The following is a 26,445-nucleotide window of genomic DNA, read 5'->3' as shown; positions in this document are numbered from 1 at the left end:
GGTGGTGAGGCACTGGAATGGGTTGCTCAAGGAAGTTGTGAATGCTCAATCCCTGGCAGTGTCCAAGACCAGGTTGGATGGAGTCTTGGGTGACATGGTCTAGTGTCTGGTGTCCCTGACCATGGCAAGGGGGTTGGAACTAGATGATCTTCAGGTCCTTTCCAATCCTAACTATTCTGTGATTCTATGACTCCTTCCTTGCTCCACTTTTTTTTTTTTTTCTGTAACTATTATATTTTCCCATAGACATGCCCATCTTCTTTCTCCTGATCCCTGTGTCCCCATTAATGAAAGGCGAAGAAATATTTGTACTATTCATTTTCAGGAGTTAGGCAGTAGTATAACACCTCCCTTCTGTAATGCTTAAAAAACAGAAAAACATTTTCCATTTCATGAAGTGTTAGAATCTGGACATGACTGTAGGGTTGTTTTTTTTAGCTCTGGACATGACTGTAGTTGTGATCATGCAATGTAACTTAATATCATAAGATGCAACATAAATTTAGCTACTTGAAATACTCCTTGACTAGAAATACGAAAAGACCACACCTAGAGGGTCATGGCCCCTTCTGCAAATAATACGCTTTGCTGCTCCCCTATAAATTACTTTTTTCCCAGGCATATTGTATGGTGTAAATGACTTACTAACTGCTTTGGAAATCCTGTGACACATCCTAAGCTGGAAAATTTAGAGTAGCTCTGCCAAAAGCAATCAAGCTATGCCAATATGCACCAGCTAAGCTAAACAACTGATTGGAAAATAAAATCATTGACATAAAAGAATCTAGCTCCTGCCAAAGAAATTAGACTTTCAAAGCTCTGCCTTTATATTTATTTTCTTTTTTTAGGAAACCTGTCATCTCCTATAGTAGTCTCTTTGATTGTTATCACTTGGATTTCAGGCTAAAAGGAGATACAACTATATACTGCAGAAGATCCTGTACTGACCAGCTGAACAGCAATTCCTAATTAGAAAAACAGCTAGAAAATACCAGTAAGAACCAGTTATGTAGAGAACATGCTCTAACTGTTGGATAATAACAATTAACTATTACATCTGTGATGTAATATTGAGGTAAGAGGTACTCTTTTCAGGATAAAGGACTCCATTGAGCAAGGAAGATACATATTAGCACTTGTGCAAACATATATTTGCATCTTTATATGGGACAATAATGACCAGCTCGATAATTCCACAGTAAAAGAATGTTAAACTGCCCTTTCTTGTTTGATGGGTTTATTTTGTGTTTTATGTTACTGCCTGCAATAACTGGTCAGTTCTCAATCCAGAAATTTTTACTTGGCTTTTTTCCTGTATGCTTCACAGCAGGAGGCTGAGTTCAGGAAGTCAGTGCATAGATTAGGGGCAGCAGAGAAGCAGGAGATGTTTGCTTGTAGGAGGTGTGAATAAGTGGATGGTTGAAGGCTGGTATCACTGACATAGAGAAAGGTGCAGAAAAAAAGAGAAAATGACAGGAGCAGACAAGCAGTTTTATTGCTGCCAAGGTTCTTGAAAACAAGAACAAGAAATTTGAGGTTAGCATGAGGTGATTCAGAGAAACAGGTAGTGAAGCAAAAAAGAAGGGCAAGGAAGGTGACGTTTACTGCTTAGAATAAACCTCAAATTGTCAGTCCTTTGCAACAGATCACCCAGAAGATACATAATAAGTGTAAATGTGCCGTTGAGCTTGGACAGCATGCATCTTCCCATGAAGACAGTCCACACCAGCCAGCTTCTGAAGAAAGGTGTGAGGCTTGTACTGGAAGATGCAGTGGCCCTTTGCAGCACAGACTTTTCTCTCTACATATGACAAATGTTCTTCAGTTCTTTTGCATTTAGGTCTACAAGCATAGCAGGTCCCACACCAGAATCAGCTTTCCCTCTCCTTCCCAAACCCTAATGAATGCAACAGAGACCTGTGATACTAGCTGACCTTTCAAATGTTAATTGCCTTTCAGAGGCTAAACCAGGTTTGGCTTTTTTTATAATCAGAGAAACATCAACCTCTTTTCCTTCAGAAAAGGAGATTGAAATGTTCTTGGGAATGATACAGAGGTAGCCAAGAAACATTGGTCTTTATTAAAACCCTTTTCTAAACTTTAAAGAACCTGGCTTCAGGTAAGATGGGAGCATAAATTGTATAACAGATTGGATAAAAACAAAGGCTTCTTTAGCAAAAGCTGTGTTTTAAAGAAATCTGATGCAGCAGATAATACATCTGAGTTGACTCTTTCTGTGGCAGTCAACCTATGCCTTGCTCCAATGCTTGGAAGAGAGGGTAAAACCCCACACAGACTGTGGTTTGAGCTGGAAAGCGTTCAGCTCTTCTTAGAGAGAGACTCCATAGAGTTACAGCAGTGCAATAGATGGCATGGTGGCTCAGCATGACCTGCTCAGGACACAGCCTAGAAAAGGTTTAAAGGTTCACTGGGTGTGCAGCCCCAATCACGCTGACTCTCAGAGTCCTTCAGTCCCTGCTGTGTTAGTATGGAGTTCTCTTGCCAGGGAATTGGGTCATCCATCACTTTTCTCCCAGATAAACAAGGAGAGTGAGAGAGGAGGGAGGCAAAGAGGGAAAGAAGAGAAGGAAAGGAAGAAAAGGAAGGATAGGAAAAATGAGAAAGAAAAGAAAGGAAGGAAGGGCACATATGCAGCTGCTGAGACCCTAGCAATTCTTTTCATGAGGTTAATATTCAGTCTCGCCATTGCACCGGCCACACTGACTCCCACCTAGCAAGAATGAGGACAAGTCCTTGGCATGGCAAATTCCACATGGTGACAGAGGCAGGATAGGTTTGGGAAAGGCAACAATGATCCATGAGGACCCAGCTGTGAACCAAGGCCTTAAGAGCTCCATGGGACATCAGAGAGGGGAGAGTGGAGAATAAAGGCATGGAAGAGGTCAGCAGAGATGCAGAGGTTGGCAGTGAGGACCTTAGAGCATATCAAAAAGTCTCCAGGTCGGGAAGGATAGTTACTGGGCTCCCACATAATGCAGGGGCTTTGGTGAGCTAAAGTAGGAATGGCATCTCTATTTCTCCTCTACCAGCCTACCTTTGCATTATCCACCTTAATACAGCTAAAACAACAATCTATCACAGCTTTTCTCCCCCTATACCCTCCCCACTCTTCACTTGCTTCTGCAAGAAGCCTCCTTCCCTTCTCCCTGAGGAGATGCTCTGCTTTGCGGCAGACTCTTCTCGGCCTTCTAGAGCTCCCCAGCAGCATAGAGCAAAGAAAGAGGGGCCAAGATGGGGCTAGGCCCGTGTCTAACTGGGGCAAGGGAAGAAGAAAAGATGGGGAAGGAAAGGTTAAGAATGAATTGGGGATGGAGAGTCTCAAAGAACCCCAAAGCACTGTTGTTGCCACTGCATGATGGACAGGATCAGGCAGGATGGGGACTGCCAGTGGCAGATTTGGCACCCTCACCGGCATTGCTGCAGCAGCAGCAACAAGCTGTGACAGGCTAAGGCAGGCAACAGCTGCACTGAGCACAAGTATGGCTCCAGCTGCTGTCCCCCGTCTCTCATCAGCACAGGCAAAGCCTGTCTCTGCAGCAGCCTGAAGTGCAACTCCAGTGCCCCTGGCAAGTGTCTAGCCCCAAAACTGGCCCTGCCAGGACCTGCAAGCTGGGGAACATCTGAAAGGAGGCAGGATGATGTGGAACTCTGGCTCCGTATTCTGGTAGTAAACCCAGAACTGACCAGTAGGCTTAAGTCATTTGGGAAAAGCAGATACCATTCACATGTGAGAAGGAGCAATCTTACAACAAGGACATCTTTAATGTCACATTTCGTTGCAAGGGTCTGACTTTAGAACTATGGGCCAAAGTTTTGGTACAGCTATTACATGATTTAGTTCTTACACTGTTCTAAAAATGATATGACAGTATTGCAAGAAAGGCATATTCTTCTTCTGGTCATAACATGCTGATTTTGACAACGTGAACACGGACTATATTCAAGAGATCTAACCACTAAAATACACCCCTGTGTACTCTCTCCCTCCCCACCCCCCAAAAAAAAAAAAAAGAGAAAAAAAGGAAAAAAGTTAGTCACCTGTTTACCAGTAAACTGTAGCTGCTCTTGTAACATAAGATAGTCCTCTCCATTTAGTCTTGTGCTCTCCACCGAATACATCGTGGCCCAGTACAAATAGCCATTTACTGAATCCACTACTAGATCCTTCACTAGAAACATAACATGAGCCACAACATCTATATGGTCTCTGAGCAGTGATTTCCTGTAGATCTAGGGAGAAACAAATTGCTTTTAACATCACACCTAAATCATCAGCCATGATCAACTGAGTATACATAAATGACTTTTCCACAGCTGTTGATCAGAAGCTTATGCAAGCCTTAGGCTTTAAAAGTCTAAACCTTTTGCATTCAGAGTATAAGTATGAAGAATAAGGCAAAATTATTAGTTAATGTTTGCCAGAAAGTAACAAAAGAAAAAGCTGAAATATCTCTTCCTCTTGGCTTTCCCAGTTTGGCAGCCTTCTGTCTGACAAGAGTTTCTCACCCACTTTATATTCACTATTCGCAAGTGTAAATGAGGGTGCAAGGCAGGGTGAAATCTGGCCTCCCAGCTCCAGTTTTTAAAACAGCTTCTGACTTTGCACTTACAAGAAATGAAAGGCATAATTTGACAGCACTGCATAAATTAGCACTGCAATTTTGAAGTCAGATACCTTTTAAATAATTCACGTCAGTGTTCCTGATATGAAAGTGTACAAAGTGCAGTTGTAATTATTTTTTTATCTGCAGTGATCTGCAAAATAGTACAGTACAGAGGCCAATCTTGAAAATCTCTGTGTAAACAAATCGTGTCAAATTTGATTAAAATAAAGTCCATCTACTTCTTAGCTGAGATCAACTTGGCAGCCTCCATTTTCATTATCTTCACTTATTTTTACAATATTGAATCCAACAAAGCTGTTAATAGCATGTTTGATTTGCCTGTTTTGCACCTGGAATTCAGCATCCTGCATTAGTAAATATTAGTGAACATTTTACCCCAAACTTTTGTGCAAGTCTGGGAAATTCACCCAAGGGAAGAAAGACCTCCTTATTCTACACTACAATAGTAAAAGGTCCAAATGCATCTCAAGTTGCAAGAAGTAGGTGTTATCTTCCCAAATACTCATCTAGTCTTTCTTGTTGACTTTGGTTTTTTTCCTTTTATGAATTGTATTATACCTACCGTATTTGCTTTGCCAGCCCAGTACAAGCATTGACCTAACCAATCAAAGGCCAACATTCTGGCATTTCTGACGTCAGATACATAAGTATTGCTAGTGGTAGCCTCTCTTTTGTTCAGTGACCAGGTCTGAACTTCCTCCATGGAATTAATCCAATAAAGAGTGTCATTATACCAGTCGAGGTCTTGAAGAAAAAAGGGAAGATATTAAGCATTTCACAAACACATAAATAAAAAACCCTTTTTTTTTTTAAGAATAAAAAGTAGCTAAGCACTTCATTTTTAAAAAAATAAATACAAGTGAACAGTTAGACTCAGTTAACCTACAGATAGATACAATGTAACTTACATAGTACATATATAAATAACCCTGATGATTATAAATTTATGATATATATGGGGATGCTAGAGGTGGAAATATTTAGTTCAAAGAGTTGATTTTAGCTCTGCTGTAATTGTGGTGATGTCAGTAGGCTTTCACTAAGGATTAATTTGATCCATAAAGTAGAAGAAAGCATGGGCACAAAGGCTTAGCTCAGCGAAGAAGCTGCTTCATTGCACTGCATTCAGGTCTAGACTGCTGCAATGAAAGCTCCTGTCTTTCAGTTCTGCTGATGTAATTTATGAAGAGCTAATAAATGCTGATAAGTCTGTAGCAGCAGCATGCTACTTGTTTAGTGTTTACCTGAAATATTTCTTATATGAGGATAGAGGAGTTCTCCTGGCCCATAGCTATCCAACCGCTGCTTCCAGAGCCCTTCAGCCCCCACTGTCAACATATACGGTTCTTCTTCAGCTGATAAAGAAAGAAAACTACATTTGTGCACACCAACAAGCAATTGTTGTGTAATATCTGTATTTCAATAGAAGGGGTTTCTGTTTCTGGAAAGTTACGGAAGCATAGTTAAAACTGCTCCTACCCTAAGGAATAACAGATAAAGAATAAAGGCATGAAAATATCTGAATTTGAGAAACCCAGACATTCAGGGCGAGCCTGGGTTCAGAACAATAAAGCAATTTGGAACCCTATTAGATGCTTAAAAACCACTGTGGGTTTGGAGCTGGCCTTACTGAAATCAGGTAAAAGTCACTCCTAATCTCAAGTGCCAGACCAGTGCCTTAAGCTGAAATCTATTTTCCCCTCAGACAGAGGTTATTATGGGGAAACTAGGTTTCAGAAAACATTCCAAAGATACACAAATCTCAGATATTGTGCACACATCCTTTTCCCCCAGTATCTATGCACAAATCAAGGATTTTCAGCCTTTAGTAAGCTTGTACTTTCCCCTAAACTGTCATTAACCCTCAAGGCAGTGCTCAAACCACTTCATCATAGAAAGTGCTTTACAGAGCACAGGAAAGGAATAACACCTCTAATACCTGTTCATTTGATAGTGTATCAAATAATGTGTTTGATAGCGGATTTGCATTAGAAAAAGGTAAATAAGTAATAATAGTAAAGACATAATATATAATACCATTAATGTAGTTTGAGAACCTTACTACTTTAACTAAAAGCAAATTTACTTGTTCTGTATTCTTTAATGTTTCTAAGACAATCCTTTTTGTGCCTCTCATTTTGCAGTCTTTGCTCAAATTCTGGGCCTCAACAAGTGGAAAGCTGTATGCATAAGTTGTTCTTCATTTCTCCTGGGTGACAAAGCAACTCTCACCTTCTTTGAAAGTTGTGCCTCTAAATGTCTCTGACCATGGCCCTTCACCAGCAGGAGACACAGCTCTGACTGACACTTCATATGTCGTGAAGCTGGCCAGCTCCTTCACTGTAAACCTGGTGTCACTAATGTTTGAGAAAACCCATTCCTCCTCAGATGGATGCTGAGATGACACTTTCACATCATAGGTCCAGTTCTGCCAAGCAGACAGACCTGTGAGACGCAAGCAATCATGTTATTACAGAGTAGATGGCTGTAACAGATGATACACATTATTTGAGAAAACTGTATATTGGAGGCTCATTTCAAAAATACCAGTGTGAGGGTAATTAGGAAAGGGATAAATTAAAAATTCACACTCTCCAGCTCCGGGACAAACCAAGAATAGTGGTTCGATCCTCGTGAAGAATGAAGTTGGAAGAACCAAAGTTTTCCCCAACCAGGCCATTTTCTGCTGGTTAAAGACACATGCACAGAGGGCAGAGACCATAGCACAGTCACTGATCAGAAGTCATTACCTCTCTGGAATGCATTTTCTGTGTGATATCAGCAACCATTACTGCTACACCACACCATACTTAAGACGGAGTCTTGCTTAATTAATCTTGCAGATGACAAATGAGTTACCGATATAAACTTGTATTAATTAATTTAGCCAGTTAATTTAGCTATTTTACTGGCAAATTTTGGGTTAAATTTTTCAAACTGAGGTAATTCCACATCTTCCAGCAAGATCAGCTATTGAAGTCACCAAAGCCCAGCACCAGGAAAAGGAAAACCATGAAGTTTTTCCTCCATAAAGGAAAGGAGTGGACTTTCAGGAAGAAGCAACTGAACTTACTGGTTCCAATAGTGTGTTCAGGTGGTCTCCAGCAGATCACAGCTTGGTCCAGTCCAAATAGTGCCGTGACAAGCCGAGGAGGAGTTGGTAAAGGAAAAGGCTGAGTTGATGCCCCGTAGAAAACCAAGTTGCCAAAGCCAAAGTACTCTGGATATGCCAAATTGCAATCCACAATGTACTCATTGAAGCTAGAACTCCCCAGTGGAGAGATCTCCTCATGGAAAACTGCCCAGCCATCTGTGACAGTAAATGTGTTATCCTCATAAACAAAGCTCTCCACGTCATGAAGTGGCACGTGTGATCGCAGCGTGTGAAATTCTGAACCATCAAGAAAACCTGACACAAAGGCCTGTTCTGTTTTGTTGAAGAAAATAAGTCTCTTAGATTGGAAGTTGATCATGAAGTCTCTCAGAGCACTGGATTTCACTACTGGTGAAGCTGTGGAGGCTTTGCCAGGAAAGAGTTGAAGGTTTGCTCTGTATATGCCATCCTCCAGGAGACAGAAAATATAGCTGGCCACAGAGCAAAATAGACCCAAATAACTACAATGCAAGAACGCTGTAGATGAGTCACAAATATTTTAACAGCTCAGAGACGTGCCTGTCTTTAGGAAAATGGTTTTGGTGCTATTAATATACATCCTGGGAGAATTAAGCACATCTATCTCATTTTGTCTTCTGGGGATTTGGCTGACGGATTATTGGAAAATATTCTTCCATAATACCTCAAGTGTTAAACATGGACATTTAAAATGCATAGAGCTTCATATTCATGAAAGCACTGAATGTCTGAAAACCTAATTTCTGCATTGGAAATACTTTATCTCCTCTGCTAATACCATAGCGAAGAATATGTTTGAAGAAAACAATGCTGCATGTTGTCACTCATGTTCCAACTGTTTCTTAGTTTGTTATTTGTTGCCAATTGCACTGTTTTGGTAAGGCAAAAGTTTGAAGCAAGAACCTAGATGACTAATGAAGTGAAGAAAATTAGAGAGCAGCTTTATAGCACCTTTGACACCAAGTGCTCAAAGGAGCGCACTTACCCATTATAGGGATCAGCTATAACCTTCCTAGGGGATGTCACATAAAGAGGAGTGATGTCTTCAGCTGCTGTGCAATTCTCTAAATGGCAGACATGTATCTGGGGAATGAGGATCAAAACTAGTGAAGCATTCACAGGGTGTTTGCTAATGAGCAGAAAAACTGACCTGAGATCCTTTCAGGGGAACCAGACAATGAAACACCTCTCTCACAATCCTAGGTCCTTCTGGGCTCCTGAGTTGTCAGCCACCCAAGTATAACACTTGTACACACTTACAAATGCATCCATGACAGCTTACCCTGAAAGAGCTGTCTGTCAGCCACCCTCCTCTTAACTTCCTGCCTCTAAGCCGGAGGGAAAAGCCCAGTTTGGAGGGGTATAGGCAAACTGTGCTTTGAAATGGTCTGGCAGGGAAGGGAAAAGAGGGAAGGAAGTGCTTTTCTTATCCTGGGAGCAATACCCTGGGAATTCGCTAACCTGAAGTGGATTCAGAAATCCCTGCCATCAGCCTGTTCATCTACAGCTCATTTGGATCTTTTTGTCATTGCTGCTTTTCCTGCTGTTCCCTGAGCAGTAAGTGAAAACTCAGAGATGGCAAGAGGATTGGAGAAGAAAAAAAATCCCCCACTAACCATTTAGGGCAATTTTCTAGTCCTTTGTGCACTGGAGGCCTACAGAGGTACATGCAAAGTCTGACCATTTGCATAACTGCTGTTTTATGTGTAGGGAATCAAGTGCAGGGTTGCCATCTCCATTTTTACTTCAAATTGAAACAGTCGTAATCTAAGCTGTCATCACTGGTATGAAACACCTTCTCTCTTGAGCATCGTTTGACAATTAAGAAGGGCATTATAATCACTAACTAGTTATCTGACCACCTTTCTGAAGCGGAATAGTAACTGAACAGGCTAGATAGAGAAACAAGTAACAGAAACAAAGTCACTTATATTTGGTATGAGGTGGGTGTGAAATCAGTCTCAAAACCAAAGCAGTTAAAGCCAAAGCTTTTTACATCCTAAGGAGGAAAAAAAAAAAGAAAACCCAACCCAAAACAAGGACACAGGGTTCCATATAGCCCCTTTGCTTTAACTATTACCTGATTTTCAAGCCTTTTTTCTTTTTTAAAACTCTGAAGTATATGAACATTATTAAAATAAAAAATCTATTTCTATAATTATATTTTGTGTATGCATATCCATATATAAATCAGATTTTCTAATGTAAAATAAATCACACTAATGGTTCAAATTAAATAAGACATTAATTAAGCCCTAGAGCACTACCTTTTCATTCATGACAAAGTATATCCTCTGGTAAAGCCAGTCTACCGAGATGGACGTAATATTCCCCCAGCCAGCATAGAAGAGCATTAGGTCAGATATATCAGACATATTTGCAGCTCCTTTCACCCAGATGGAATTCCCCTCAGAAAAATAGACAAGCTGCTGATAAACACTCACAGAAATTCCTAAAAATAGAAAGATATGTGCACACAGATAATATAAGAAATAAGTTTCAGTTCTTCAGTTACTTTTTCTACTTGCCTTAAAAAGAAGTATTTTCAATCTGCAACCCAACATCAATGGAGAAAAGTTAACTGTTTTTTCTCCTCCACTTCTAGTCTTCTTTCAGATAATAAAGAAACTTTCCCACTTGCTGTGTAAGTGACATTATTATAAGCAATTGATCTTCAGAAAAGTAATCAGGCAAAAAGAGGATATGTAACTTGCAAACCAAGTGACACTGATTGCCCCTCTCCAGTGCAAACAGATGCAATTGGCATCTCCTCACAAATCACTTTTCACCCTAGAATTCATTATCTGTGCCACCACTGTACTATCAGAGGATATTTAGTCAGGGGTAACATTTGTTCTCAGGCACCTTTGAGGCTCTGTGTACTTCAGTAAATAAACTCAGATTTCCACACTGGCTCCAAGGACCAAGCACAGCACCAGTGTAGATAAACATTAGAGTGGTGAATAATTTGAGATAACACGGTTGTCTGGTGGCTTAGGCTACTAAGTGCTTTGTTATAGAGTTCTGTGCCCCCAGGCTAGCTAATACACTGGCATGCTCTTCAGCCAGTACCTTTTGACACTTCATATTATTTAATTCTTGTTTGAATCGCTTCTCCATATTCATGTTGAGAAAATACAGTCATTTATTATAGGGGAATATCTGCTTTGGCTTCATTTCACCTCAGTTTAGATACCTACTATGTAAAAGTCCAGCTCTGAAGTAGCGTGCCTAGATTCAGTGAAAAAAAGGTTGCACTGGGGAGATCAATTAATCTCTTCCCAGTGCCTGCCAGTTCAAATAGGTCAAACCATGTTCTGAAAGTTCCTATTTCTCCCCATTGACTAAAAATGGAGGCTAGATAGCGTCCCAGGTAAGGTGAGGTGCATTCTGTTCTTGGTGAATATGAAGTCTAAGCCAAACTTGAGAGACATGAGAAAGCCCAATCTGATTTTACCTGTAATGTTGTGGTTTATAATACCATTTTGCAGGCACCGGGTGGCTTCGAGAAAATATTCTGTGTATCTCTTCCTTAAAGACTGGTTTCTGGATAGGAAAAGCCATGCTGATTTTTCCTTAACTAAGAAACAGAGAGAGAAATTCAGAATTAAGATAGATGACGGCAGCAGATAGAAGAATGTTCCTAATTCAGATACACCATTTATAGACATGCATATACACATGCACGCATACATGTACAAACATATTCTTACACAAGCAATGACAGACTAAAATGTAAACTCTTCAAGTATTGAAAGCGGACAGTTATTCACCATTACAGTGCCTTCTGGCTCCTCACCCAGGGTGAGAATGCACTGCAGAAATTTCACACCATCCTTTCCTGTAACAGTAGTGGGTCCCTCCCTGGTGAGGGAAAGTAAGTTGGAACACATGAGGCCCTATGGACTCCCGAGGAAACTGAGGCACTAAGACTTCATGTGACTCTCAGATCCAGCAGAAGTGGGATACTTAACCCCTCCTTGGGCCTCTTTGAAAAGCCCAGTCAAACTAGAATATTATCCCACAGAGCAAGGCAAGTATGTTTATTTCATGTACTTCATCATGCTGACCAGTGATTTATTTCAAGGAACATGTAGGGCTTTTACAGATAAAGGTCATAATGGCATAATATGATCTGCTTCAAAGCTGATAAATTTTTATTTTTTTTTAATGAAGTCAGATTTTAAGGTCAAGAAGGAGAGCTTTGGTCACATAAACTGACTTCCTGGTAACTTACACCAAAACCTCTGCAGCAAATCCATATCTTCTGTCTGGGCTATGCATAGGTCTGGGAAAGATATCTAGTCTTGCTTTTGAATCTCAGATCCCTGAAAATCTAGCGCATGTCCTGTTAAATTGATTTACAAGGTAGTTACCTTGTAAAGTGGTAAAAATTTAAATTTAATTAAAATTAATTAAAATTTAATTAAAATTTAAATTTAAATTTAAAAAAGTGGTGTATTATTTTGACCCTAATTTTAGTTTCCAAGCAATCCTTCTCCCTCCCCCTCCTCCCCCCCAGTTTAAACAGTTGTCTGCCATCAGATATAATTTCCTCATATGAGTATCATGAGACTGCCATTGAATGCTGCTTTAATTTATTCCTGGATAATCTGCATAGATTGAGCTGCATGTATTTCTCACGTGATGCACACACTACAAGTCATTTTGGTAATGATGTCTCCAGAGTAGAGTACAAGAAGCCAACACCACTCCCTTAAGTCTTTTCCAGTGGCATTTTTTTGCAATCTAGCCCATAGATCAGATTCTTTCCCTGGCTCTTCTCAGGGCTTAGATCTACACAGCTTTACCTGATGCAGTAACGTCGTTTCTGAACATGATACGTGAGGAATGGTTGTTCCTGCTCACGTTAGCAGAGAGAAAGCATGTGGCAGTGCAATTCAGGGCTAATCAACTGTGGTGACTAGTAAGGAGTGGTACCATAGAAATGTTTTTCTGGTGGGTAGGGTTGGTCAGTTGTTTTCTACCTTAAGTTAATTGGTTGGTAATTGGCTTGACTTAATGAACACAGTTTGCTGCACCAGTCTGGACATTTCACAAATGGCACAGATGTTTATGGCTCAGGGTCAACCAACGCTAGAGCAAACCTCTGCAAGTCTCCGGGTAAGGACATCTCAGTGTGTCTGAGCTATTAGCAAAAAAAAAGATGTCATATTTTAAAAAGCACTAGAGAAGCTGTAAGTTCAGTTTCTCTAACCAATAGCAGAACACCAGTGATTCACAGACAGACTTAAAGTGTTTACTAGGGTTGAAGAGTTTCCAGGTGTTTGACAACTGCATTTCTTCAGGAAGGGGAAGTGTCTTTTGTTTTCTTTTCTAGAGAGACATTTTAGTAACATTGATTTCGTTGTCACTTGTGCTGTATCTCTGTATGTACCTTTCTCTGGCAATTGATGAAATTTCTGCAATTCTTAGAGTAATACCTATGGTGCATTATTAATTGGTTAATTATTATTAATTAGTTAATACAGTAAAATAAATGCAGCCATGAAAAAGCAACAAAAATTGATATGGTTTCACGTATTTGTCATGAGATAACTGAGAACATTTTGAGAAAAGAGTTTCATGTTAAGTATTTAATATTAGTAGAATAAATATATTTGTTTGTCAGCTGCTAAAATCTCATCTAGAAAATGTAAGCAAATCCTCTTGGTCACTGCCTCAGGCCACTGAGGTGATTTTCATCTGTAATACAGCTCAGGCCAAATTTGTTTGGGCTTACCAACATCTCAGGTTATTACCATACTGTGTAGCCAAATAATGTCTACAGCTAAAGAACAGGACTCCTTCTGATATGTTACTGACTCCTCAGTGTACAACTCCTTGTCATGCACTGTTTACAGTCTAAATATTATTCTCTTTTACTAGTTACACAGCAGCCGAGCAAAAGTGACTTTGTCTCCAGGAACAGTGATAAGGACTCTGCTACTTTTGTACCTCTGGATTCTGGCGTTGTGATGTTGGCTTCAGCAGGGGGTCCAGCACCAACCTCATTGACTGCCACGATACTGAATCTACAGTAAACCAGAGAGACAGGTTTTGGTTTGCAGGTTTCCTTTGAAAGATTATGTGAGAAACATTTTATCAAGTAGGTCAGCTGCTACAGAAGTGCTCGACTTTCAGAAAATGCCTCTTTAAAGGTAATGTTCTGGGAAATATCAAATAAAAATAAAATCAACCAGAATCTGAATTCCCCAAAGGTGGGACAACAACAGAATCTTCTAAATTAAAATTCAAAATGGGGGTTCAGGCTCAGAAGAGCAACTCAGCTAATTTCAAAGAAAGATCTGTGTTTAGCAGTGCATGCAGAATGCAGGCCTTTGTGTTTAATAAAAATTAAGGATTTTTTCCAGATGCTTGAAGGACTAAGAGGACTGCTCTAACATTCCCTGAATACACTGGAAACATACTATACAAGCTTAACAGAAATCCTGGAAAACAGCAGTCAAGAAAATGCAGCCTGCTGGTCCTATATCAAATTGCTCCCAATCCAACTTCCACATATGCAGTCAACTTGTCTTGAATAACTCCGTTATCTCAAGGAAGGTACCTTTGCTTTTGGCAAGAACATAAGTAAACAGCGTAACTGCAGAAGTGGTGTTTAGGCTTACCCTTTACTACCTGGGCAAGAAGTGCTACAGCACAACTGGCCATGTCAGTTATGTTTTCTTTTCATACCTGTAAGTGTTGTTTGGGAAGGTGGAGTAGAACTGAAAGCTGTACCCTCTTGAAGACCTCAACAGTTCATGTTTCTCACTGGTCAGGAGCAAGTTATATCCAACAATCAATCCATTTGGAAAAAGTGGTGGAGACCAGCTAACTTCAACAGTGTTTGGACTTGAACTCTGAATATTTTTAATGATAGGAGCTGTCGTAGGAGCTGCAAGAGACAGAAATAACTGCCTCGGGGATGGAATTTAAGACATTAATCTTTTTATTTTTTTAGGTACATTTTAGGTTTCATACCTGTCAGTTCATTTATACTAATAAATATGATTAGGGACAGCATAAATTTTCAGCAACGGTTAACTTTTTTAGTAACCACAGGAAAATGTGTGTATATTTCAGTCAAAAAGTTAATATGCATAATTATACACAAAGTATCCAATGTGCCCTCACAATTTTCATTTTGTACTTTTCTGTGTACATTTTAAAAACTAAAAGCAACAAGCAGCCCTAAATCTCCTAGTTCAAACAAAAAGAGGCTGTAGTATTTTAGTTTGGTATTTTGCAGTGACCCAACAGATAACACACACATCGTTCTGAAGATTAAGCACCAATGTTTTCTGTGAAAGAAACAAGGAAACCTAAATGGTTCTGATATGGTCCAAAAATATTAATAATTAATAGTTAATAATACAATTTATTACCTCCAAAAGCATGTGTCCGATAACTGGGACTAGATGGAGAATGGAGCTGCAGCTGAGAGGTAATGATCCAAACTACTCGAAACACGTATTCTGTGAAGGCTTGAAGATCTTTGGCTGTGTATGAAGCTTCAGATACTACCTAGATTAACGCACACACACAATCATTTTTCTTTCCTTCCTCTTTCTGCAGCTACCATGTACAGTGTTATCAGGGCAAAAGAGGTCTCATACAAAAACATACATATTTTAAGATACAAAAGTGCATCATCCTAAGTTTAAATAAGAGGAAATTCTGGGATTTGTTTTCAGCATAGACTTTGATTTTCTGTCCTTTCAGAACTTTTTCCTCTTCTCTTTTCTTCAGAACACACTACCAAATCTAAACAATGAGCTAATGGATGCAATATAATAATAAATTTGAAGAATAAGGTAAAAAAAATGCTAAAATAATAGCATATTATGGGTAACATATTTTAAATTGTTGGTATATACACTACTGGTTTAAGATCGAAAGGCTTCTAGGTACCCTAAAATATTTACTGTCTGAAGTCATTGTTCCCCATTATTTCAGCAATGATTAATTCAGAACTTCCTGCTTAGCAAACAATCTTTACCTTTGATTTGTGGCACCAGCTTGCCATGCTCTGTAAATTGGTCCAATAGAAATTACAGCAAGATAACAAGTGTATAGTTGACGCGTAAGAACATGAGAATAGCCATACTGAGTCAGAACAAAGGTCTATCTGGCCAACTATTGTGTCTTTGACAAGAACTGAAAAAATTTCTCCAGGGAAAGGTATATAAAAAAAAAGAAAGCCTTCAGTGATATTTCTCCTGAATATTCTCAGTCTTGGTATATAGTAAGCGCAGCTCAACATGAAACAATGGTAATGTTTGAATTTAGCAGAACTCAATTTTTTCTTCCATGAAGTTGTCCAGTCACTTTTCAGACTCCATTTAGTAATTTGAGCAACTTTAATATTTAGATGTTTCAATTTAATAATTTAATATCTGCAGGGGCCAAGAAGCAGCTGAACATTTTAACTGCATATTCTGGGAGGAAATACCTTCATTTGTTAGTTTTGAACCTGCTACCTGCTAGTTTCCATCAAGGTCCCCAGTTCGTATAATGGAGGAAGCGGGGAATAATTGTCCACTTCTCAGCTTCTCCATGCTACTCATGATTTTGCAAAGCCCTTTGTATGCCTAATATATTATCCAATATTTTCTAAAATAAAACGAAGAGCAGAGAAAAACCTATTTCCTTGCAAAGTAAAAGGAAGTGTCCTTTACCTCTGTGTACCTCCAATCTCCAGGGAGCTGATTGAACTTCCACTGGATAATATATTTCACCCCAGAAATGTTAGCTGGTTTCCACCCTAATGTGACACTGTGGGTTCCAATGGTAGATGCAAATGGTGCTCCAGGCTCGTTCAAGTAATCTGATGGGAAAATACAATATAACAGTAAGAAAAAATCTTTCATGGCAATCTTTTTCAGGGTAAAAGACTCTTACCCCACACACCTGAAAGCTGTGAAGCCAATAAAAACAGACAAAAGAATATATTGAAAATGTTGCTGAATTAATGACATGACATTTGAAAGCCAGTTTGAAAAGTAAGCCTGAACTGGGACAAGCTCAATGTAAGTAAATGTGACTGCAGCTCTGCACTTGTGAAATGCACTTTTAGTTACAGGTTCTTAGTAAAATTTTGCTAAATAGAAACCTAGAGAAGGTATGGGAGATTTCTGAAGGGATTTCCAAGGGGCCTATTACAATAGCACTGGATTGGCCTAACGGGTTCCATATAAGCTGCAGGAGATTTTGGCAATGATTTCAAGATAGCAGACAGGTCAAGGATGTGTGCTCAACAAAGTATCCTCTTGAACAGTTGAGATTGGATTCTAAAAGTCTCATATCCCTCATGAAATAGAGGGGAAAAAAGTTTTACTATAAGAATTAACTTCATTGTATTTGTTAAAATAACAAAGAAGGGTAGTAATTTTCTGATGAATGAAAACAGTCAAGACATTCTTTTTTTTTTTTTCCCAAAGAAATGCAGGTAATAGAACAAGACTATAATCTTAAAACTGAATATATCAGACTGTGAATCGGACACAGAACTCTTTTCAGACTTACTCTGTGCTTCAACTCCATATGCATCCTCTGCACGGCTACAGCCAAACTTACAGGAAACTGTCTGTGTAGGGTACAGAACTCACTGGTTAGTTTTGTGTAAGGGCAAAATTCCTCCTAGGATTATGCAGACGTATTTTAAACACATACAAATCCTGTGGACAACTTGAATACATAAAAACCCTGTGCAAATCATTACATTCATTCTAAAACAATAGCAATACCACAAACTCACTCTGAAGAGCTTCCTGAGAGCCTTTCCAACAATTCACTGGGCACTGCATTAGGGTTTTCCTCCTTACACACTGTCCCTTTATGGAAAGCACAAACATGGGGCTACATTAAAGTTGGAAATAGACTTCAGTGACAACCATGGAGTTTGGACGTAATGATGAATGATACGTTCCACATGTTGGATTTCACCCTTTCCCCCTTCTTGTATTTCCTATGAATGAGGCACATTCTTACAAATGTACTTTCAGTGGATTTTCAAAATAGTTGAAATGAGTAATTTGTAAAAGCAGCCATGCCTAATTCACACTTTCTTGTTAGTAGTTACTCCTTCTGGTACAGTCATGCCTAGAAGCTGCAAACATAACAAATACCCCAGGGCAGTGAGTTTTCCACACTCACATCCTAAGAACAGAAAATTCCCCAGAGTTTTCAGTTTAGGTAGGAACACAGAAGTAGTGTTACCCTGCTTTATAGGTAGAGAACTTGAGAAAAGGTAGTAACATTTTCCAGTTGGAGCTCAGTAGCTTAAAAACTACATGCAAGACAGTCTTCTGGGAAGCCAAAACTTTTGAGAAGTGGTGGTTTCAGCTTTTCTAGACAGGCATTTTATTTGGGCTCATCTTATTCCCCAAGTTCATTCAGCCTATAAAATCTTGAATTTTTCCTCATACAGCAGCCACCTTTCAAGTGACAATTAACCATTAGATTTTCAGAAACAATTAATTATGTTAAGTGAGCAAGCTCTTTTTATTGTTTTTCCTGTGGTTCTAGGATATACCCTATGGAAACTGATAAGACACATCGTTTATTTCAGACAACACGGTTGCAGCTGAAGTAAGATTTAAAAACTTGCTTATGAGTATGTTCCTATATACATTATCTCACATCTAGGTATTCAATGCCAAGTACAAACACTTAAAAAGTTTTTTTCCAATTTTTTTATTCAGAGAAATAAAATATTTCCAAGTGAGTTAGCATTACTGTTAGCAGGCAAAGATCCAGGTATTAGCAGACATCAGTTATCAACTGTACACTAAAGCTTTTGTTTACAACCAGGATTTGTTTAGTTTGTAGGGGATAGTGTCCCCAGATTACACGCTGGTTCATGGTGCCTTCTGCTTCATTTAACAGACATTTCTGGCCATTTGGGTTTTGTCGTGGTTTTCATTCTTCTGATTTTTGTCCAAACCATAAATCTAATTTTTGCTTGAGGTAAGAGGATTACTAAGGCTCCTAGCCTCAGAAGTTTTGAGGGAGATTTGCCATCCGCTCTGCCTGAAAATAAGAAATCCCACTCTTACTCCCGCTCCTTTCCCCTGCACACTGCAATGACCTGATCCTCTGCATGCAGTGACCTGGTGCTCGCTTGACCATGTGGAGAGTCAAGTAGCTCACTGATCCAGTGGAAACATAATCTAGCAATATCCTCTGCAGACTTAGTGCATATTGTGTGGCCAGACAAGCAAAAAAAAACCAAACAGCACAACACAACAACAACAACCCCCACACACACCAATCTATGTTTCTACGAAAGTAATTTGGTTACTTCTTGGACTGTTATTACACTCCAAACCCACCATTTAACATATTTGCAAATCTTTGTTATGGTCGCAGTTTCAGAGATTAAAAAAACGTTTAAAAACCCAATCCATTTAATGGAATTTCTGGCTTGCCAATGGGTCTCAAGAACCCCCAACACAATCCTGCAAACGTTTCATTCCCATCTCATCCTACATTCTATGTTCATGCTAAATGGGCGTCAGAAAGGCACTGTCTGTAGCAGTATTTTGTTGCATCATACTTATCACTGTGAACACCAGTCCATCTGCAGCACAGACCAGATACTCGCCATTTGAGATCTCTTTCTAAAGGACAACAAGTTGCCCATTACTGAATTGCATTTTATTTCATTTGGACTCTCTACCCAGTCAAGAGTGTGTTTTGTCTTCTAGCTTCCACTCCTTGTTTCCACTTCTTGACAACCTGGTGCCATACCAGCCTTAATAAGCATTCTCTCTGGATTGTCTTTCATAACATTAATGAAAAATTGGATAGAACAAGACCCTTGTGAGAGCCTTGAACACAGTTTAAGTACACTTGTACTGCATTCCATACTGGTGTAATTAGGCTGCTTTCTTTAAAGCAATATTCCTTGCTACGCAGCAGTTTTTAATGCAAACATGTCCTTAGCCACCATGCTGGAAAGGCAGATTTCAGGTACTTAACTCATTCTTCAGCTTTAGGGAGCATAAACCAATTAGACCTGGATTGATAAGATATGTGTATCTACATTGTATTTCTTAGCACTGTGTGGACATACTAACCACTTAAATAATGATTTGGTTTTTTTAATTGCTCTGATAGCATTTAGCTTACCTCACATGCTCTGGTGTATGTCTTGTTCTGCCAAGAAACATATTAATAAAATGTGGGATTAGCATAAATATAATCACAGAGTGTTTCAAACAGAAAATAATGGTTAATTAGAAGTTTCTTGCAGTGAAAGTACACTATAAAAACTTATCACTGGGAAAAATGAAACAGGAAAACCCACACTTGAAAAACCAGAAAGTCAACATTAAAATGGTGCCAAGGATGAATGAGCTTCAGGTGTTCAAGAGGTTCAGGGAAAGAAAAAGCAGTTTAAAAACAATTATGGCAGATGTCCCAGGACAATGCTAATTCTCATCCATTTGCTATAGTAAAAGCAAGAAATAAATCTAGTAAAGACCATGTGCTTCATTTACACCTGCATACAATTCTGAGGTAGGCCCAAATAGAGTAAAATCCTGGAAAGCACTACTTCTTTCTCACTGCCTGAAAATCTGGGTGAGTGGTTGAGCTTAATGAACAGTAAAATGTTCCCACATTTTGACAAATACTATGAAAACTTTTGATAGTACAGGTGACTCCCATAGCAAGAATTATTAACTTCCCAAAAGAGAATTTCTAAACATATTGTGAGAAAATATAGACATTACATCTTTTCATAGAAACACTGTTCTGGTTAAGTTTTCCACATCTGCCATACTTGATGGGCTGGAGAGAAGTGCTATAGAGACAAAGCTGAGGTAATACTCACACATTTCAGTGGGCAATTGATTTGCACAGTAGCATTCCAAAACTGACATCCCTGTGTGCACTGCAAAGACAGATGGTGGCTTTAAAAAGGACTTTGAAAGCACATTTTTAAAGAGACAGGATACTCCAGCTCTAAAGGTGAGGACAATAGATCAATTTCTAGCTGCAGTAAAACATCTTGCATGATCAAGTCATTTAGCTCCTTTGTGCTATGGTTCCTTAGCGATAAAATACGCAATTACAGCACTTAAACTCTGTAACAAAAATATTAAATATACCAAAGATTATAGGTACTCTGATAGTACAGTAAGGGACTCACGTCATATAGTGCCCTCTCAATGTAAAATCAAATACAGAGCAGAAGAAAAAATAAATCATTCTTAGAGATTGGTTTGTGCAAAACAGTAGATGTTCGATTACCTGTTCAGCTTTGGTAAAGGCTTGGACACTCTTGTATGTACTGAGAGCACTAAAAGGACTGCAGGACACCTGAGCAGAATGTGGATATCACCTGAGGAGAGTGCTTAGCTTTACACAGGCCATGGGAAAGGGCTGATGCACAGAGACAGAAGGAGCCCTGACTAAGATAGTCCATGTTCAGTCTTGCTCTGGGAATGAGTCACCCAGTCAGCTATGATGTGTGTGGCCAGTGCTCCTTCTCTCCCAGCTTTATTTTACCACTTGTTCTCTGTGGAGAAGTAACAAATAAGCAGTATGCAGCACAGCCAAGCGCAGAGGAAAGCCGTTTAACACAAGCCCCCGCTCTCCAACAGGGGAGGGCATCAGCTTTAAAACTATGAGTTTTCGAAGATGTAATAAATGTTACGTGGTTTGGATTTGTTGTTGGACCTTTCTTGCTCATTCTGTCCCATCCACTTCTTAATGGTCATGTACATTTTTATTTTTTTTAAAGGGAAGCTGAAAGGGAACAACTTTGGAAGCAGGAGACTGATCTCAAGCATTGCAAAGCCTCATGAAAAAATAATAAGACTTGATAACACTGAACAACGATACACTGAGCAAAGACACATGGTAACCTAAATAGGCAAGTCAACCTTGCCATGTATTATCATGACAGCACAGCCTTTTATGGTTCCAGCCTCATTAATGACCCAGCCTTGCTAGATACCAGCTTTTGAGAGCCTGCTTTCCACTAATCTCTGTGGAAAATATTGATGACTGAATTCATCACTGCTCTTCAAATAGTATGTATAACCAGCAGCTTGAATTGCATATGAAATATGCACCAGAAGAACATCAGCTAAAGTTCTTACAAGAATGCTGCCATGGAAAACTCATGTCAAACTAAAGAGGCCCCCCAATAGACACCACCATTTGAAGTCCTACAGTACTCTAAATTTTCAACAATTGCCATTTTAAGATTTCTCCCATCAAATCACTGAGAAAACAAAATAAACTGCTATATAAAGGTAGCTGAATAAAAGTCTTAGTGATTTACATTTTTGAGAGAATTCTAGTTTTGACTCATATTCTCGAAAATGAGTGATTATGAACTTTGTAGATCACAAACATGAGCATGACTCACAGCAGAGAACCACATCTTTTACACATATTCTTTAAGCAAAAAAGATAGCTGTGTCTTTAATAATTTGAGCCAAATCTGAACATACAACCTACTGACTTATGTCAGACGGGCAACTGTGCTTATTTACGTGAAGTCTTTGACAATATGATTGATCACTGTAGCCATTTTATTCAAATAGCAGTAACATAAAATGTCAGTAATTAACAAAGTAAACCATTACTCACTGCTCCAGTGATGTCACTAACATTGCAAAGGTTAGTAATTCCCAGTTCTCCTTCCTATAAGAGAAAAACATATATTTTTACAGAGTCAAAATGTTTCCCCAAAATTATTTTATTAAAATATATTAAAGCATTGGTTTCTCGTAAAACGCATTTTCTTTGACTAATGTTTCCTAATTTGAAGAAATTTATTGTTGACACACCAGTAGCTTCTCACTTGAGACTAATTTCAGGGTACCACAAAGACATTGGTAGAACCAGTTGTTAATTTAATTATCTCAGGTAGGAATTTGGCTCTCATCTCCTGTTTCGGGTTCTCTAAGTCAATAACAAATCCTTCATAAATATGTTGGGCATAAGTGAGAAAGCCAAGTGGCTTTGACCTCTTGGGAACAGGAAAAACCTTCTTTTAAACTAAATCCCTTTTGTCTGGTCTCCTTTTGAAGGGGTTTTACACAGCCATACGGTGACCACCATTCCTCCCCTGCCAAAAGTGCTCTCACACTAAGGTGCCTAGTTTTCCACAACATTCAAAGTGTGCAAAACCAGTCTCTGCCTGTGAAGTGCAAATGATTTGAGGATGTATCTGACAACCTTCAAGAAGCTGAATGTTAGGTCTTAAGTTCTGTCCTGCAAAGAAGTAAGAGCACCCTTAATAAAACAATTCTCAGGCAGAAATTTTCAACACACTGGGCACATGATGACAATAGTGAGAGTCAAAGGTGTCACAAAGCAAATGGGAACACAGCAAGTAGGCTGGAGACAAAAAATAAGATTTACAGCTCTCAGACTCCAAGATTATATTTTTCTCATCTGAATCCCTTACACAATATGTTCACTGAACATGAATGTGATTTTCCTGTCTTTCAAAACTGAGAGGAAGAGCAACTTATTTCTTATTCTGAATTAATTTAAGCTTAAATCAAAGGATCCCCATTAAAGTTATCACTGCATGATAGGCTTTCATCAGGAAAGGCAATTAACTCTTTCACTGGTGCAATAGTTAGAAAGGAACTGTCAGACAAATGTATGACACAAAACGGAGCAGGTGAGTCTTCTGCAGTAGGTTTCCACAGTTAGTTAGCCCAAGGCACAAAATGTCCTTCTGTAGAACAAAGGTACATGGTCTTCTAAACAACATCAACATTTCAGGCAAATAGAAACAAGGAGGTAACTCCTGAAAGCCTCATGCAGAATTATTGTTTGGATTTGAGAGGTTCTGGTTGTCTCTGTTGTGCACCAGTAGAAGGAAAAATAGTAAACTCAACTACTCACAGGAACACTAAGAAAGCATAAGATTAAGGATCCAATTGCTTACTTTAATACTTAAAGATCTATCCACAATTTGAAGCCTAGGTGACTTAAAAAAGAAGTCGAAACTAGTTCATTATAACTGTGCAAACCAAAGATTCCCAGACAATTTCTTGTGAATTTACAGTTTTCCTCTGTTTATATAAGAAAAGTCATAGACTAGACAAACTGATAAGTGCATGAACTAAAAGAACAAAGGTTTCTCTCTTCCACCCTCCAGGGTCTTTAGCATTTATAGTAATTTCAGGAGCTGTTGGAACATAAGTGTATAAAGGAAGTATAAAATGAAAACCCATGCAATCTGGTTAATGGGATTTTCTTACTTACTAGGTTCCACAAATTTAAATGTTAAATATTAGTTCTCAAACTCTGCTTTTACTCAGACACATTATTTAAAATAATTTTGAAAAACATACACAATAGGAAATTCCTACAGTGCTAACAACCATCTATGTTTCAAAAGATGAAGTACAGTTTTCAAAACTTACCAGGTTACTTGTACATAAGTTTTGACAGTTTCTTGAGAAAGTACAGTTCACTGCAGATATCCATACACAGCAAAAAGCAGCAAATCTGTTTAGCAGGAGATCCCGCAGGCAAGTGTTCCTCATCACTTAAACAATTGCATCTGTCAGTCTGATTCTTTACTTGACTTGGCCATAAGAGCTCCTTTTAGTCTAGGTGACGGAGATGCAACTGCGAAAAATGCTTTCCGGTTTACTGAATATTTTTTAAAGCCTTGTTTACACACTCCTTTCCTTCAACTACTTTTCAGCTTCCTGGAGCACTGGTCTGAAATTGCACAACATCTATTTCATAGTTTCTTATTAAACCACTGAAACAAAAGAGTAGACCAATGAAAGTCAGCATATCTCCTTACATAAATATCATTAACGCAAAGAGGAAACTAACTGCAATGCTTTAAATCAGGTGAACCGAGCAACATGGAAACAGGGAAAGAGTGAGAGAAAAGCGGCCTAATCTTCATTTCTACTATGATTAAGCTATTTCTAAGTATTTTCAAGCAGATTCAACTAAGAAAATTTCTTTGTGATGATGAATAACCTTGTTAGAAAACATTGCAGTTCACATCAGTCAGTACAAAAATGTTAATTAATTCTCTATTTTAATGACTGTTTCCAAATGTTCCATTTCCACACCAAAATACCACTCAAAACAGACGCCTGTCTGCCTTCCTATACAACACAGACACAAACTAACCAGAGCCAATCTGCTAGGGAGTCTACGTGAGTAGGCACAATTGTACAAGTAAGTTTGTGCCCGTATCATGGAATAAAATTGAAGCTGATGGATAAATCGTGTATCTGATTTAAAGAGAGGTGAAGAGTCCTACGTAAAGTTGGACACTCACATTAAAGAGGTCAGTGGGAATTCAAGCTTAAGATACAGCCAGCACCCAGTCTGCGGCACATCTCTTTTATACTGGCAGAGCTATCCACAGAGTCATTCTGTGAACTGCAGTAGGAAATCGATCCAGCTTACATTTATATACGTATCTATAAACAATTTCTATGGCACTTTTGTGTATGTGTTATACATTATAAATAAAATGTGCTATTTTATAAATAGTGTAGCATTCTGATGATCAGTTTAAGCTGACACATCCTCTCATTGCTGCTTAAAAAGGGGACATGCTTTTCTAGCACACCTTTCCAAGCCCCACTCACTTGCCAAGCAAACATTCCTGCAGTCATGCAATAAACCAGGCTGAGAATCTGATTAACACTAACCCAGCAACAACAGAAGTGAATTGCTTAGCATTAACCTGATGGTGTTTTCTCTGATTCAGGCTGCAGCACAACCCCATGTGCTGCTGTGCATAGTAGGTAAAAGGAGCTAAAAGCACCAAGGCATGAGAAAAGGAGAAGCCAGGCTAGAGAGTCAATGGATATTGCCAAGCACATGGGTCAAAGGTGGTCAGAGGAAGGAGCAGGCTCATTCCTTTTATTTCAGTTGTGCTGGGAAGCATTTGGGGGTTTCCTTGTACATTATCTCAGCCTCCTCATCATGACTCAAGAGAACTCCGACATAAGAATAAGACTTGTCTAAGATGAACTTAGCTTTCAGATAAGGTCTTTCAGCTACACAGGTGAGGTGGAGTTACTACCGCATTTTCTTGTCTGTTCTCTACTCCAGAAGGATGCTGCCCCCAGTCCAGCCCACCAGCAAAGCTGCTCAGGAGGAAACTCCTTAGCTCCAGCCAAAATTAGCCAGTTTAGTCTGACTGCTTAAATAGTAGCTCTTTGATAATCCAGCTCATGTTGGCTAAAGAAGCTTTGTCAGAGCTCACATGAGCAGAAAAACTGAAGAGGAAACTGGTGACAGGCAGATGTAGGCTGCAATTTCTTCTTGAGGCAGAGTACTTTGTGCTTTGGGTAGATCTTTAGGAGATTTAAGACCCTCAGCATATTGTCTCTAGGGCTAGTAGGTCTACACCAGTAATTTAAATGTACCAACACCCACACCTAAGCAGGTGGCATGAGGTAACCTGCATCACATTTTAAAAACCACTCATACTCCAAGAGAGGATAGCCACAACTGAAATACCTATGGGAAATGGCTCTTAGGTTTTATTATATCCCAAACTGTTCCTGGATATTATTTGGGCTGGTGTTGATGTGGACCAAAACCAGTCAGGGACTGGGTTAGCAGCTGATCTATGTGGTCACTCAGGATTAAAAATGCTGCCTGGCATGGATTTACACTACTAGTTTAGCTGTAGTC

The 26,445-nt window shown here is 39.1% G+C and overlaps 1 protein-coding gene across 1 annotated transcript in view; it reads right to left on the bottom strand.

The window, feature by feature from the left end:
* ROS1 (ROS proto-oncogene 1, receptor tyrosine kinase) overlaps positions 1–24,468 on the bottom strand; it is a 70,068-nt gene extending 45,600 nt beyond the window's left edge. The window contains exons 1-17 of the mRNA XM_030490640.1: positions 24,189–24,468; positions 22,393–22,446; positions 20,624–20,683; positions 19,918–19,944; positions 17,311–17,371; positions 16,464–16,612; positions 15,171–15,309; positions 14,479–14,680; positions 13,738–13,814; positions 11,237–11,359; positions 10,047–10,231; positions 8,765–8,862; positions 7,720–8,231; positions 6,879–7,091; positions 5,891–6,001; positions 5,209–5,390; positions 4,060–4,251 (exon numbers count right to left, since the gene is read on the bottom strand). Of these exons, the coding sequence (XP_030346500.1) occupies positions 4,060–4,251; positions 5,209–5,390; positions 5,891–6,001; positions 6,879–7,091; positions 7,720–8,231; positions 8,765–8,862; positions 10,047–10,231; positions 11,237–11,359; positions 13,738–13,814; positions 14,479–14,680; positions 15,171–15,309; positions 16,464–16,612; positions 17,311–17,371; positions 19,918–19,944; positions 20,624–20,683; positions 22,393–22,446; positions 24,189–24,311 (2,508 nt within the window). The 5' untranslated portion in view covers positions 24,312–24,468. The remainder of the gene's footprint in view (positions 1–4,059; positions 4,252–5,208; positions 5,391–5,890; positions 6,002–6,878; positions 7,092–7,719; positions 8,232–8,764; positions 8,863–10,046; positions 10,232–11,236; positions 11,360–13,737; positions 13,815–14,478; positions 14,681–15,170; positions 15,310–16,463; positions 16,613–17,310; positions 17,372–19,917; positions 19,945–20,623; positions 20,684–22,392; positions 22,447–24,188) is intronic.
* Between the last annotated feature and the right edge of the window lie 1,977 nt (positions 24,469–26,445).

Source organism: Strigops habroptila, chromosome 6 (genome assembly GCF_004027225.2).
Source record: "Strigops habroptila isolate Jane chromosome 6, bStrHab1.2.pri, whole genome shotgun sequence".
In the NCBI taxonomy this organism is placed as follows: Eukaryota; Metazoa; Chordata; class Aves; order Psittaciformes; family Psittacidae; genus Strigops; species Strigops habroptila.
This window is presented reverse-complemented; position numbering and strand designations above follow the sequence as displayed.